Below are 16599 nucleotides of genomic sequence, written 5' to 3'. Positions count from 1 at the left end.
CAGACATACGACAGGGTTTAGCAGCCCTATGTGTAAAGACAGGACACAGCCCATTCAGGTGTAAGTGAGGCTGGGCCCAGGCCCTCCCTCCCATCCTGCCAGTGATGCCCTATTCAGACACACCTAAGCTCCCATTGTGTGTAGCTGTCTAGGAGGGCTACACAAAGCCCAACTGGCAACTACAGCCAGTCTTGTGACTAAAGACCGGTCGCAGGCACCAAATGGCAAGAAAATGCCAACTTTCTTAAAGTATGCAAATCCGATATGGTTGAATGCACTCAATAGTAATCCAACTTTTTCTGTTTTATGGCTCAACAGCGTATGATGCGTGCAGACTGGATATGCGCTCTGCCCATGTCAGAAAATGGAGCCTCGATAAGGTCACCAAACCAGCTGCGCTGCCATATGTGTACATGAATCAACAAAGTCTAAAATCTTTAGTAAATTAATCCCACTTTAATCTTCATTTTTATCAACATTTTTCATCTTGTTGTTTTACACTTTATTTTTTCAAAAATAATCCTTTCAGGTATTACACAGTAGCACGAGTGAGTTCATGTGTCCCGATGCTTGTTATAAAATACCCAATGCATTTCGGGATAATTCTCTTCATCAGAGGTATCTAAAATGCAAAAATTCATAAAAGAAAATCAGTATAATTAATATGACCTTTAGCCAGTCAGACAACACTGATTCTACTACACACTCCGTGAACATTAAGCCTTATGCATTTACAGTGATGGCTCACTACATGCAAACCCTGACATGCTTTGCTTAACAAAATGGTATGGTCCATTAACCCCTTGGTTTAAAATGATCCTCATTACCACAGATCCCCACAATAATCATAAATCCCCCTTATGTTAGTTTCAAAACAAAACCTCCACAGTACCCTATACCCAGTACGTGAAAAGCTACTGAAACCCCATGTTTACAGGTAAACCCCTTCATTCAGGGAGGACATCCCAGTCTAACTAGGACCATGAACCTCATCGCAAACAATGATCATAAGACCCCCATATTTATGTAGAAAAACAAAACCTCGCTTGTGTGGGTGGGACAAGGGCCTTTGACTGGGAAGAGCCAAAAACAGATGGATTAAGGGAATAGCACAGAGAATTCTAAGCTCTTCATTTAAAAAAAAAAAATACTTTTTTAGCCAATTCTGCATTGGACAACCGCACAAGTGAGGTATAATTTTACTTGGGAGTCTGCGGGGAACGCTGTGGGGTAGGATATTTTTGCCGGTACCGTGATTCCACCTATAAATATGTGGAAAATGTGTTATTGATTTTCAGCTAAAATTAAGGTTTGCAGGGGATTCTAGGTAGGAAAACATTGGGGGATCCATGCAAGCCATACCTCGCTGGACTCCCTCAGGTGTCTAGTTTTCAGAAATGTGTGGGTTTGGTAGTTTCCCAAGATGGCCGCCGAGCCCAGGGTCAAAAACCCAGGTGACACAGGCCCCTCCAATTCCCCCCCCCCCCACCCTCCCTGCCAAATCCAGGTTGTTTTGTGATCGGTAATTTTGATGTCTCCTCAATAAGTTTTGGGCCCTTGTCTGTCGCGGGTACTTGGGCCACCCACATGAATGAGGTACCATTTTTATGGGGAGACCTGGGGAGAATGCTGGATGGTAGAAAAATGTTGTTTTTTATGACACCAGAATTTTATGACACATTAATGCGGGACTACAGTCTCGTTTTGAGGTTTGCATGGCACTGTGAGTAAAAACAATTGTTGGGATCCATGAGAGGCACACCATCCACTACTCCCCATTTGTTTTGCTTTACAGAAATATCTAAAGTTGACAAATGTTCCCTAGAGACAAACTACACCTTAGCACAGAAAGACAGATGAGACAAATATGACTACCCTTCCATCTGTTCCTCATGTGTACACACACATACTGATTAGATTTGGCACGAGTGAGTGAAAGGTTCAAAATGTATATTTTATTAACAAGAGATTTCACAAAAAGGAAATGCACTGTTATTAGTTCAGATTTTTAACCTTTTAATTATTGACTCACCGCTCCTGAGCTATAAAGGCACGACAAGGCACCTCCCTCTTTACAGGCGATTCACGCACCTTTCATACTTGACACACACTTTCACACCACCAGCTGCGGACCCAGCACATTACAACACTCACATCCACAGACAATATGGAGACAATGTACACCCTGGCAGAGAGGGACAGAAAAGACAAATATTACTTCAAAATGAACAATTCCTCAAGTACTCGCACATACTGGGTGGATTTGGCAGGAGGGTGAGTGAAGGTTCAGAGTGTAAAAATCTATTAACAAGAGATTTCATAAAAAGGAAATGCACTGTTAATACATAAAAGGTTAAAAACCTGAACCAATGACTCACAGCTCGTGAGCTGTTAAGCCACAGCAAGGCACCAACCTCCTTTACAGACCATTCATACACCTTTCATATGTGACGCACAAGACCATTCACACCGCAGGGCCCAGCACATTACAACATTCACATCAACAGACAGTACCACTAAATATGAATTGCCAGAAGGCTGGCAGTCATTTGCCAGTGCTTGTTTAAATAGGCGTGGCTCTTCAAAGTAGTGCAAATAGCATTGATAATGACTGCCTTGAATCAGTGGATCTCACATTAATAATTTAAGAATGAAAGGTTGATGGGAGCCACGAGGCACTCAACTATGGAATTTCAGGTTGCACACAAATCATACCAGCATATGCCTGCGTTCATAACCGCAGAGTTCAGTTAATTGAATTCATATTTCATTAATATTATAAATATGTCAGATCTACCTATTCTAATAAAACAAACCATTCTTGTTTCTTTTTTGCATATGTAGGTGTGCTCAAATGAAATTGTGTTTATACAACCTTTTATGGCTCTTTTAGAGTCGAAATAAAGTATTTCTGATTCTGAGGCATGCTGCAACATTTTGATGGGATCAGATGAATGATTGCCAGATATGTGGCAATTTGTAATCAAAATAATTAATATGATTGGGTTCTGTCTGTCGGTGAAACTTCTTTCAGATGACATAGGGCCAGATGTACAAAAATCCAAATTTGCGATTCGGAAATAGCGATTTTTACCGAATCGCTATTTGTGAATCGCAAGCCACAATGTAGGAAAACAATCGCTAAAAGTTAGCGATTCCTTAAAATTCTCAATCCCAAATACCAAAACGGTATTTGTGAAATCGCAATTTTAAGAAATCGCAAATTTGCGAATCTGCTATCCAGGTGTAGCCTGACATCACAAGCAGGAAGTGACCCTGCCCATGCTATTTCAATGTGCCTGGGGCTGTGGGAGAGGCAGAGAGCAGGAGCACACCTCCAAGAGCTGAACAGGAGTGCTCAGACAGGCATAAACTGACAGAATTGACACACAGGAGAAGGGAAAGGAGCCTGCAGAAAGGAAAAGAAAGCACAAATTCAGCGAAAAGGAGTTGGAGGTCCTCATAGAATTAGTAGTGAAGACTCATGATCAACTCTTTGGGGAAAAAGTCTCCATGTCCCAGAATCGCAGAAGAGGAAGATCTGGCTGGAAATACAAGCCAAAGTGAATGCTATTGGGGTCACACAGCGCTCCATCAACAACCTAAAGAAGTGCTGGTATGACTTGCACTCCAGGGCGAAAGACAGGGTTGCAAATAGGCTGAATAAAGCAAAAAAAAACAGATGGAGGACCATTCACAGAGCCAGCAACAACACCCCTGGAGGACATGGTGGAGTCCACCCTCCAGCCCGAGAGCATAAGTGGCTTAGGAGAAGTGGACAGCTCAACCACGGACAACACCAGACAAGGTAAGATGCATGCACGTTTTGTCCTGAACCCCCACCCTCCCAAATCCCCAATCACACATGAGCAAGTTAGATTGCCACTCCAGTACACATTTTGTTTACCAGCAATGCATCATGGGAGATGCAGTCCCAAACATTAAATAGCAAAGCAGTGACAGAGGTGAACACATTCGCAGGGGACTCTCACCAGTGAATAACCAAGCTAAGCACTTTTAGTGTGATTGCCAAGTCATGTACATTTAATGCAATTAAATTGAAATAAGGACACGCAGTAATTGGTCCTCTTGTATCCACAGGCGAACCTGCGCCACAGGCAGAAGACAGCCAGACAGATAAGGCACCTGGGCAACAACATGCAGGGGAGGAAGCGTCGCGCACAGGCTCAGATGCAACACCTGCACCAAGACTTAGCAGGTACACCGTGGAAACACTACAGGAGATGGAGGGAGGTTTGGAAGAGACACAGGAACATGGGACAGTCCATGCCCGAAGAGCTAGCACAGCCTCCAATTCACCAGTCTCCTGTGCAGTGTAGTCACACCAGTGGTCTCAGACGCAGACCAAGGCCACCACATGTTGCTGACCAATCAACTGTCTTTTCGGGTCTTGAGGGCACTGTGGTCAAGGTGCAGCGGCTGCAAATGAAAAGCATGATATTAATGCAACGGCAGCTGGTAAGAACATGAGGGATATCAAGGAGGGCATTTCTGATCTGAACTTCACAGTTGCAGAGGGTCAGAAGGCCAATACAGAGAGCATGAAGGACATGACTGTGGCAATACAACAGCTGTGCACCACCATGCAGAGGGAACATGGCTCAAGGCGCCGAGACAAGTAACGCAGACTCAGCCGCATGGATGGGTACATGAAGGTGGTCAACCGCCTCTGCAACGCTACAGCTGTCCTGAGCAGACGCACAGTCGCCATGCAGGTGGAAATGGCCCACTCAAGCCAGGATGTTGCAAGGGGGTTGGTGCAGGTCACCAGTGCTGTCGAACTGCTCCAGACAGCCAACATAGCTGCCACAGGGGCTGGGGACAGTGAGGAGGTTACAAGCCGCAGCAGCAGCACTCCACCAGTCACAGAGCCCAGACGGCGGAGTGCAAGGCTAGGGACAGCAGCAGAACCCTCGTCAAGGGAGGGCAGTGTGAACACTGACCGTAGCAGTGCTGTGTGTGATCGCAAAAAAAAAGTTCATGCTGTGGCAGACATTTGCAAATGGGTGAGTTAACCCATGAGAGAACAGTTAAAGGGTTGTAAATGTGTATGTAGTGTGGATATGCCATGATGTGCAACTCAAGGCACACAGAGGGCAGGATTGTGAGGCTGTGTGCACACATATTGCCTGATGTCAAGGACAATAAAACACAGTTATAGTTATTCAAACGTCATTTTCAGCTTTGTCTCATTACTCACTTAGAAATAGTTGCGTGTGATCTAATCACATCTGTGTCTCCTATCTGCGGCACTTACTCCACCTGCTGCTCTGTGATGTGGGCGTGGGCCTTCCTCATCCTCTGAGTCCGAATCTGTGATGTCCACTGGGGTTCCCTTATTTGTGGCCAGGTTGTGTAGCATGGCACCGGTTGCAATGATTTTGCAGCATATCGGGGCGGTACTGCCGTGCACCTCTACTTTTGTGAATGCAACGGAACCTACTTTTCAGCAGTCCAAATGTCTGCTTCACCACATTTCGCTTCGACTTATGAGCAGCATTGTATCTCCTCTCATTTGGGGTAGTGGGGTTGAGAAATGGGGTGAGTATGAATGAACGCTCTGCATATGCGCTGTCACCTAGATGAGAAAGGAAAAAAACATCAATCATAGGCCACTTCAAATACATCCAAGGTGTACAGCAGAGTGTGTCACATGCATTTACCTAGCAGGTATCCTTCTCCAAATCTCCCCCAGTCAGACGTGTATAGATTCCACTATGCTTGAAGATGTAAGAGTCGTGCGTTCTTCCTGACAATTTGGCAACGATATCAGTGATGATGTGTGATGCATTACAAATGACCTGGACGTTGATGGAATGATATAATTTTCGGTTTCAATACACATACTCAGTAGCTGAACCTGGGAAACCGACCTGGGGGACAGATTGCGACATGTGTCCCATCAGTTCACCCAATGGCATGTGGGAATTGAACCATCTGGTAGAGATCCATTTTAGTCTTCTGCAGTTCCTGTTGCATGGTGGGAAAACGGATGTAATGGTGCATTCTTTGAAGCATGGCACCCAGGAAGGTGTTGAGGAAGCGTGACCAGCAACTTTGGGAGACCCCTCTGGCTGCAGCTATCACCCCCTGGTAACTACCTGATGCAAGTTGGTTCAGTGAACACAGGTCCTGCATGTCTGATGCTCCAGGTTTGGATGCAGGTCACGTATCCGGTCTAGGATGGTAACAGAGTCAAGCCTGTACCTATCATGTATTTCTTTTTCTGTCAGTTGGAGCAGGGTAATGCGCACTCTGTATATGCGTTCCTGTCGCCTCCTCATTCTCTGTGCTGCTGCTTGTATCCGCATCCTCCTTGTTATGACATACAGGGCTGCCATTGTGAAAAATAGTGAGGCATTCTGGGCCTGTTCATATGCTGTGCACCTGGTTACCACCTGCTTTGAGTTGGTAGTAATTTGCGACTCACAAATAGCGATTTTCATTGAAATGGCTAATTGCGATTTTTCATACATTTGTTTGCGAATCCTTAATAGCGAAATCGGAAATACGGAGTCGCAATTTGGGACTCTGTAAGTTCATATTCGCAAAATAAGAATTTGCAGAATGGATGGTCTCTATTTTTGCGATTCCTTAATTTGCGATTGTGTTTTTTCTTCTCTACAGTGCACAATTCTGCTAATTTCTGCGTTTTTGCAATCGCAATTTAGCTTGCTTCATCTGGCACATAAAGCAGAAAAACCTATAGGTTTACACGAAATTCCCACTTTTTTGTATTTACTGTGGCTTTTTTCATACAAACAAGTTATTTGCCCTCAAAAATGTTTCAGAGATCTGTCCAAACTTCAGCACAGATGGTGAATACAAACTATCCAACTGAATTTCGGTAAGAGAGGTTTGCTTGTACTGCTTGAAACTTGTTTTTGAAATAGAGCGCATGCAAACAAAAATGTTTTAGATTATTGCAGCATAAATATATTATCTGTTTCTTTTATTGCACCATACTGTATCAACAACTGTACACAGGCATTCATTTTAAGAATAGCTGTTTTGTTGTTGGCTATTATCCTGTTTTTGATGTGCAACCTTAGAGTTATGTGTAGTCTTTCAATATTCATTAAAATTGTGTGTTTATTGTGATTGAAATCATCCTTCGTGTATGTAAAGAAAATATTTCCTATGCCACTGTGGTAGTTTTTCTCCTTGCACGTGTGGGCCATTGATAACCTTCCGTGCCCATGTCTGCCTGCCTTTGGTTTGTCAGGAGTATATCCCTAAATAATGTGCACCAAAGGTGGTGGTCTATAGCAGACAGGCTGCCTCTATTCACATGTGCATTCAAGGGCTCTATCTTCGAACAATTAGCAGTTTTCAGGCTTCTTCAGCACTCTTTGAGTTTGGCAGTTTTTGGTGCGGGGGATACCTTGGGGGATGCCTTTTCCGATTCTGGTCAGGATACCTGCACCAAAATCCACCATTTACTAGTATTCTCCCTGAAATGGGGAATCTGCACAGACTGGGTACTATCGCTCAGTTTCCAGACAGTTTTCACTGATTCCCCTGAAAAAACAGTTGATATTATCCAGTTGCTTAGATCAAGTTAAATGTATTAGTGAGAGGGCAAGCGGGGTGGGATGTGGGACCTGGAGGTCCGAGCAGGCTTTATCCGACCCTGCAGATCATTGTTGCGTTCCCCTGTACTGCTGCAGGGATCAGGCCGAGGCCGGGCACTCCATCCTAGATGAAAGTTCTGTGTCTCTTGGCCCAGAATGATTAAGTCTAGAGATTGTGAACACAATAATTCTGGACCCAGAGAAATTTGGAAATGTCGGAGACCGGATTTTACCTGACGTTATCGCTCTGGGTGAAATCCCACTACTGGTAAAGCTGACATAAATAGTTACATGTGAAGGAGGATATTCCATATTGTTTAGTTGACTTAGTACATCATTTGATAACTGTCCTAGCCTACACTTGTCTTAATATCAGCCTGCTATTCACCTCTTCCTAGAACACTCCTAAAATTTAAGGTTATAGTGATGTTCTAGTTAAGTAAGGTTCTAAGACTTTGAATAACATAAAAAAAAATGCTAGCGATTCATTGAATAAAAACAAACGCTTAGGTTGCGTTCTAGTTAGGCCCTTTAATAATATAAAAACGATTTTTTTTAAACAAAAAAACTACTAAACGCCCTAGCTATAATTTACCGAGTTAACTATATTATGTGCCCTCACCATGTATTGCTTATGACCTCATTTATTACATCACTGATGACCTGTTCAGTGACATCATTAATGAAATCACTGGTGACATCTCAAATTACTTCATTGATGACATCACTGGTGACATCAATTATGACATTATCCAACTTACTGCTGTTAAAATTATTAGAATGATGTAAAGCATAAATTACTCTTCAGACACAAAAGCCCGGACTGGATGTGGGCAATCAACCAGACATGGGTGGGCGAGCACCTTCTGCACACGGTCTTCGCCCTGTGAACAACTCTTCAAGGAGAACCCATTAGACACCAAAGGGTCATTAGGTGGCTGACACCCCTACTACGAACAGCCATTTCTCTGTCCCGAACATGTAGCAGACAGTCGACCTCTTGTGGGCGATCAAGCACCCATGGGTGGGAAAGTAGCTTGTGCATACAGTCTTCACTGCTATGCACAACTCCTCATGGAGAGCCCACTGCCTCCATACAATCAGGCCCTGGAGCCATCCCTCTGGTCTATAAATTCTTGTGGGCAACCAACCCTCCGCCCAACACATTTTCATTCTTTTCTCTTTTAAAAATATTAGTTTTTTTGCTGTTCCATGGTACTTCGCGGGACCACATGAGGATCTGTGATGGATCCCACAGGAGTCTTGCTGGACCACAGTGGAGGCCTCGCTGGGACCTGCGCCACTAAACCATTTTTTTGGGCTCCACAAGAGCCAGAGGGTCAGTGTGACCCCCTCCCCACCAATTTGACATATTTGGTTGCTTATTTTCAGGACACAGGACCTGAGCCTCTAAATCTTTTAATGGCAGCACCAACATTTCTGTTGATGTTGCAGCCGGCCATCAGATCGCTCAGTCCTGTGGGAATTGTGGACTAATCAGATATTTTTTACATTCCAATAACACAGGAATTCTGCTGGACCAACTGTCAATATATGCTGTATTCTGTAAATCGCATGCTATGCAAGTCAGCTGTCTCTCTACCTCAGCAATAATTTCCACTCTGTTAAGAATATGAACAGTTTAACCATGATGAAATCATCATTGCCCAAACTGTCAGTTATGCAAGGTATTGTCTGACTTTTGTATGTTTGGTGTATCCTGGGGAAAAGAAGATGGCCTTGCCTGGTGATGTTGGTGTGGATTATCCCTTTGAAGTGGGCTTCAGCAGAAACTGGTGAATGATGTCTTGGGAAGAATTAGTGTTTCCTTTCTCGTTTGTTCCATCAGGGTGGGATTCTTCCTTCTTTGAATGCGTGCAACAATATCCTTGAACCATGAACTCTTTTCTTTGTCATTTTGTCTGTGGGATGGGCTACCATGTTATTTTAAAGTGTGCAACAATATTGTTTTAAATACAATGGATTTTTCTTGGTTTAAGATATGTTCAGGTTATCGCAGAGTTTCTTTTGAGTTTGAATGTGAAATTCAGCTATTAACAAATAATTAGAATGGTAATTATTAATTTAAAGTGCATTCCTATTAAAATCTATAGGAGTAAGTTTTTAGAATATGATATGATATTTGGGGGTTTGTGATATACCAAATGTGAACAAAAAACATTTCAACAGAGCTAGCAAATGTGTATCGTTTCTAATGTGAGAATCCTCTTATAAATGTGCACATTTTTACAAAGTGTGTTTCATAAACTTTAGCTGTAGCGCTGTCACTTTCTGTTGTCAACAAAGGCACCTGACAAGGAAATAATACACAAGAAGTATTGTTGAACGAGCTTATCGCTCAGCGTTTACCTGATATCCGTTTAATGAATACCGGTTCAACAATTTTTGATGTATTAAGTTGAGGATTGAAATGTTAATGGCCGTTAACAAATGTTGAAGTTACAAAGCACACTTTTAGAGCGCACATGTTGTGGTATTTCTAAAACGTTTGTGAGAATGGGAAGCCCTCTTAGTGACGCATTCATTGTGAAAAATATTACGCTAAATTATTTGTAAGAAAATTACATTTTAAATTTGTCAGTTACAACAATTAAACGATCCCCAATCAGACTTTAAATTCATAGGTCCATTTTAGTGCCTCTTAAGTAGAAAAAAGAGTTGATGAACAAATAATTGACTATGACAAGAGATGGTTTTATAATGCATTATGTTTTGGTTGAGCATACCATTCTCAATAACCTCATACCTAATTCCAGATACATTTTACTAAATATTCGATGTTTAACAGTTCTGTTTTGAAGTGTTTAATGGAACATTGTTGTACATACTATATTTGTCTTCATTTTTGTTCCAATAGATATTCCCTGGATAATAACCTCCTGTCCCCAGAGCAGAGACATTTTTATGAAGAAAATGGGTTTCTCGTGATTAAAAATCTTGTTTCAGATAGAGACATTGAAGAATTCAGGTAAACAAATTGATAGTAATTAGCGCTGATGATTTGTTCCATTTGTAAGTGGGTTGGGGGTCTTGATTGATGTGGAGATCATGTCCATTGTTCGATCTGTTTTTCATATCAGAGTGCATATTTCTTTTTTTGCCATCACACATTTGGTTGCATGTGTTTGCCTTGAAAGCTTTGTAGACATCCTTAATTAAAATTTTACTTTGTAATATTTTTACATACAATTGCATACTGCAAACCTTTCTTACTTTAGAACAAGATTGATTATCTTTAATCCTCCTATTGTAGTACTGTTCCCATTTAAAGTCCCCCGTAATCTCGAAATCTTTACCTGCTTTCTATCACTCAACCATTTGTAACTGACCTGAATCAGTGGCTGAAAAAGTTTCATTCAGTCACCTGAAAACTCTCAGAACTCTGCATGCTCCCATGGTGAAATTTACAAACCTTATCCACAGAGAGTAATTTCTGTTACGTTGCAGCCTTCTTTTCTTGCTTACGTACACGAGTCCTTGATGGTAGCCCTTTTCATGCGCTTATAAATATATCATTATTATAACAACCCCACTCAGTTATCTTGGATGCCATTGAGAAACATTTCTGGCTTTTTTTTTTTCCACTTTTTTTTATTGAAACTGAAAGGTGTCATACAATATTAAAGTTCAATACAGAAAATACAGAGAAAAAAAAAAAAGAAACATTTCTGCCTTGATCATTTCTATGGTCCATGCTTATTAGTGCTTCAGTATATCTGTAAATAGTTGGTAAAAGTTTATCAATTTCCATTTCACCCCTCAAGTAAATTTTTGTTCTTGATCCAAATTCAGAGTCAGTTTTAATTGGTTGCCATTGCTGGGACACCTTTCTTTGCATTTAAAAGATAATATTATACTCTCATGAATGTAGTTCTGTGTTTCAGGATCAACTCCTTAACAGTTGCATAGTGTTTGTAGGGGATACTGGTGAACTGTCATGCAGTTTTAGCTGCATAGTGGGGTCTCCCCTTTGACTAGATGCCTGTCGTGGCATATTATTCAAACCTCAACTGTGGAGCTTGTGGTGGTGGTCTTCAAGTCATTTCTGGCCTCTAGTGTAAGAAATGTTTCACATCAAGGTCATAGCACAGAACATGTGACCTAATAAAGAGCAGTTCCTGGATTTTGCAGATGAATGTGCTTTAGGTTTAACAGGATAATATAGAAGGCCCAAAGGCAGAACACTGAAGACAGTTCTCTGAGGTCAAAGCACTAAACCAATAGATATGACACCAAAGACGTTAGTAAGGAAGATGCTGGTTAAAACGTTACGTTTTAGTGCCCTCATTATAAATTGCACTTATGCTGTTATTTGCTAACCTGAGAGGGGCTCCTCTCTATGCAGCCCTTAGGATAACAGCAAATGGTCCCCAATGACCTGGGAGGGCTGGCCAGCTTCTCCCCTTTCAGCCATCATCCATTCTGACCACAGAGACACACAATTAATCTCTCTCCCTTCCCTAGGCCTTTAATACAAAGAAATGAAGAGAATATTTAACAGAGTGGCTGGAGGACAGAGTATGCCACAAAGAAGTCTACCTTGACGTATTGTCAAGCCATTCTCATTGGTTTTAGTGTAGAGCTACAGACTCTGGCTAGTCCAAGACCTAGTGACCCTGCAACATGTCCCTATACATGATTCAAGAGACTTTCTTGCTTCTATTTGGCAGGGACAGAGATAAAGACCGGAATCTCCTGCCCAGGATGAGGAGAAATTAAAATTTGTGGCCATGAATCCATGATCCCTAGGAGATCCAGCATATATTACGCTGATGATCTGCCTGTCATGAGTAACTGAGGCAATGAGGATATCATAAGCAGGGAAAGCAGTCTTGATAATGTTAGTTCTGTGCGAGAGCAAGTGTATCCGAGTCCTCCTTTCTTTTTGTTATGTTCAATAATTGTTTTATATTGTCAATTTTCCAGGAATGAATTTGAAAGGATCTGCAGGAAAGAGGTGTCTGTTCCAGGATTGATAATTATGAGAGACATTGCCATCGCAAAATCTGAATTTGTTGCAGACCAGAAAGCCATTACTAAAATACAGGACTTTCAGAATGATGCAGAGCTTTTCAGATACTGCTGTCTGCCTCAGGTAAAATAGAAGGGCACTCATGTGATGCCTTGATTTATAATTCCATCTTAAGAAATGCTTTGAATGGCTTTATGAAAGGCGGAAGCTGTTTGCATTGAGTCAAGAAAATAGAGCGAAAAGTGAGCAATGGCATTCCAGCTAGAAAGTACTTAGCCCTCATGCCCTGCAATGATCAGACCAGCTCTGCTTCAAATAATACACGCCACACGTCACAGAAACAATGGATGTCTGGTAGGTTCTGGACAGGCAGACTCACTGAGGTACTGAGTCTGCCTGTCCAGCGTGTACCGGATGCAAATTGTGTCTGTGCTTCGTGGCCAGTATCATTTGAACAACGCCTTCTATGTGACGAACAACACTGGGATTGTATCTGTGATTTGTGGCTGCTCTGTTAGTTGCTTCCATTTGTTGCTTTACTAATGAAACCTGTGGTTTAGTACCCTTTGGATCGAAACGTCGACATCTCATGTGGTTATCTGGTCAACAAAACTCAAGTATGGGGATATACTCTTGTTAATTTTGAAACTCATTGTAGATACCTCATGTTTTTTCGGTTGTATATATGTAAATATGTTCTTTTGCACTGAGCACTTTCTGCATCTGGCGCCACCTGCATTGATTGTTCGAATTCATGATGCTGTCAAAATAACATATCACGTTGGCATTATATTGTGGGCCTTTCATTTTATTTTTTGATATACAACCTCACTCATAGTGGCTTAGGTACCAAGTGGATAGCAGATCTTTGAGGAAATTGGACCCACTGGAACATTGTGTAGTTCTTTACCAAAGTTGACCCGGGTTCTGTACTGGGTGTAGGGTTCGGTCCTTGTGTTTAATATATAAGCACAAAGGAGGCAACCTTTGTTCTATTTCACCATTGTTGCCTATTTTCCACTTTTATATACACAAGATCCGAAAAGGGTTCTTGTCGGATCAAGAAGGTTGAGAAGGCCCTTTGTGAAAGAAGAAGGAAAGTGGGATACGTCCTCCCCAGTTAAACACTTTTAACCAAACAAAATATCCCACCTCAGAACACAAGGGTGTACCTAAAAGAACTAGAGGGACCGAGGATAGGGGGGTAAATGACCCCAGGTGTGTGCAGTAACCCTGCATGTCTATTGCGGAAATGGATTTACTTTTTTTTTAATACATATATATCCCTCACACACTCTAGTTGTGTCATGCTTCATCATTGGGTTCACCCTGACTTCTAAAGGTCAGGGTGGGCTCAACCATATTCCAGGGAGCACTTCTGAGAAGGGTGACCAGGGGGCTTAGCTAGAGATTAAAATCCCTCACCTTCTCCAAGGTATCACTTTATTAGTGGAGGAGGTGGGGAGAGTAAAAAACAATATATCAAGGGTGATGTGGACTATTATGGTCCTATGACCCTGTTTCAAATCGACATGTTTCACCCCTACTCCAAGGCTCAAAAAGGCCCGGGGCTTTCATCAGGGTTGCGGAGTGGTACCTCCTTTTTTTTTTTTTTGTATGTAAAACCTAAAGGTAGATGTCCTGCATTTTGAATACATTGCTCCCTGCCCTCTAGTCTTTCCAGTGCCTACCCTAGGGGTGACTTATTTGTATTAAAAAAGAGGTTTGGACCTGCAAAAGGTTTATTTTACCAGGTCGAAATTGCAGTTTAAACTGCATACACGTGCTCTGCAATGACAGGCCTGAGGCATGTTTAAAAGGCTACGTAAGTGGGTGACAATCAGTGCTGCAGGCCCACTAGTAGCATTTAATTTACAGGCCCTGGGCACATGTAGTTCACTTTACTAGGGACTTATAAGTACATTAAGTATGCCAATTGGGTATAAGACAATTCTTCCATGTTTTAAAAGGAGAGCGCTCCTGCACTGTAGCTCTAGTTAGCAGTGGTAAAGTGCTCCGAGTCCTAAGCCAACATAAATTAATTCAGCAAAAAGGGGAAGAGGAAGGCAAAAAGAAATTGCGCCTCCCCCTGCAGAGAGGGCCAGGTCCAACAGCCCAAAATTTGGAAATCATAATGCCATCACCTGCCAGTACTGTCCTTTCCATCTAGGGCGACTCTCTAAACACTATCTAATTGGACACATAAACACAAGTTCACACCCTGACATTGTTTACATTATAGTGTAAAAGATGTTCCTAAGACATGAACTGTACAAAGCTACTGTGTTTAAATGGATCAAAAAGCTATTTTTTTAGGACTTTTCCAAACTTTAGGGGTTAGGCGTACACCTTCAAGGGAGATCCGCTCCACCTGGGTTTCCTGAATTGAAGGACTATGAATAGATTGTTATTCTCAGAAAGGAGTTTGTAATTTGGTCTCTATTTCACTAATTTTGAAACTGATGAGAAGACCATCGTGTGGACCAAACAACAGTGTTTTAAAGCGTACTCTTTTATTTAGCGGTGCCTTGCAATGGTCTAAACCTTCCTGAGAAAGTTATAGTTTCTAAGTCCAAAGAGTAAGAGTTATTCTGCATTTTTAGTATGTAGAAGTCTATCTAAGATTTTTGCTGACAATCTGATAGACTATAATTGTCGATCTGGGGGGGTACTTGTATTGGCAACTACGGTCTTATGAACAAAGGAAAAACCCTAAGTGGTGTTTACAATTGAGGGAAAAAAACCTGTTCTTTTAGATAAACATGATGTTGCTCAAACGTAAATTCAGGCCCAAATAAATCCTCCTACCTTTCTGATAAGAGAAGCAGGGCAGGTGCTTTTTAAAGAAGATCTTAATAAAGTGGCCTTTAAGTTACGGGTGTTGTGCATCATGCACAGCCTGATAGTGACTTCCAGCCGCAGATTCCTTACCTTAGATTTTTCCCCAGGCGTCAAACTGGATCCGTAATTCTTTTTGTGAGCAGTACCCCTGCGCTCCAGTAGGTGGCATCGTTCGGCCCTGTGTGGCGTCGTACGAGCTGGAAGTGACATGCATTGTGCCTATATAGATGCCACCCCAGCTTGTCGACATCAGTTTTTTTCTTTCTGTGAGAGTCAACGCAGATCTGGAGAAGAGCTACACCCAGTCACTTTTTTTGAGATTTTTTTGAGACATTGTCTCCTGGTGTGGCCGGGATGGCTACAAGGAAAGCTGAGTTTAAGCCCAGTGTCGCCTGCCACTTGCAAATGTCGGTGACTAACCCACACATAGTCTGCCTCTGGTGTCTTGAGTGTGACCATGGTGCCAAGACTAGTGTCGATTGTTGCACAAATGCACCCCAAGGCCTTGAGGAAGCAGTACCTCAAGCTCATTGCCACTCGACATGTGACACCGCGACCGTCTTGATCCCGGTTGAGAGGAAGGTTCCACGATCGTTTGCGGAGCCATCGCGCATCGTCTAAGTCGTCCAGACATTCGGGTAAGTCCCACAAAAAGATGGAAAACAAGAAGTCAAAGCGACCCGCCCAATGAATATCTTGACTGAGGTGCTTTAGCCAGGAGTCACCCCTTCCAAATCGCTTTTCCCTTTTAATGAAGCCCTCACAGACGTCCTACTCAGAGCCTGGTCCAAGCCCTGCACAGGGGCCCCCGTGAATAGGACAATTACCCGTCGATGCCGCCCCGCCCCACAGGGGGGGGGGGGGGGGGATCTTATCTAAATTAGACTATTGTAACAGTCTATACCTGAGCATGCAGCAGCAGCATTTGAATAAGCTCCAACTACTTCAAAATGCGGCAGCTAGGATGCTAACTGGAATTCCCAAGTATACTGCAGTTAAGAGAGAAATAAGTAAGCTCCACTGGCTGCCAATAAGGCAACGGGCCAGATTCAAGTCACTCTGCTTTGCCTTCAAAGCTCTCCATGGTATAGGTCCTGACCATCTTAAGCAACGTTTCAGCTGGTATATCCCTGCCAGAACTTTGCGCTCCCTGGTAGCAAAAATGATTCA

The 16599-nt window shown here is 42.5% G+C and overlaps 1 protein-coding gene across 1 annotated transcript in view; it reads left to right on the top strand.

The window, feature by feature from the left end:
* Positions 1-16599, top strand: part of PHYH (phytanoyl-CoA 2-hydroxylase) — a 340738-nt gene that overhangs the window by 23251 nt on the left and 300888 nt on the right. Inside the window, exons 2-4 of the mRNA XM_085652961.1 lie at positions 6813-6868; positions 10474-10584; positions 12543-12711. Coding sequence (XP_085509087.1) covers positions 6813-6868; positions 10474-10584; positions 12543-12711 — 336 coding nt within the window. The remainder of the gene's footprint in view (positions 1-6812; positions 6869-10473; positions 10585-12542; positions 12712-16599) is intronic.

Source organism: Triturus cristatus, chromosome 4_1 (genome assembly GCF_964204655.1).
Source record: "Triturus cristatus chromosome 4_1, aTriCri1.1, whole genome shotgun sequence".
NCBI lineage: Eukaryota > Metazoa > Chordata > Amphibia > Caudata > Salamandridae > Triturus > Triturus cristatus.
Note: the sequence above shows the minus strand (reverse complement) of the source record. Positions and strands in the feature narration are given on the sequence as shown.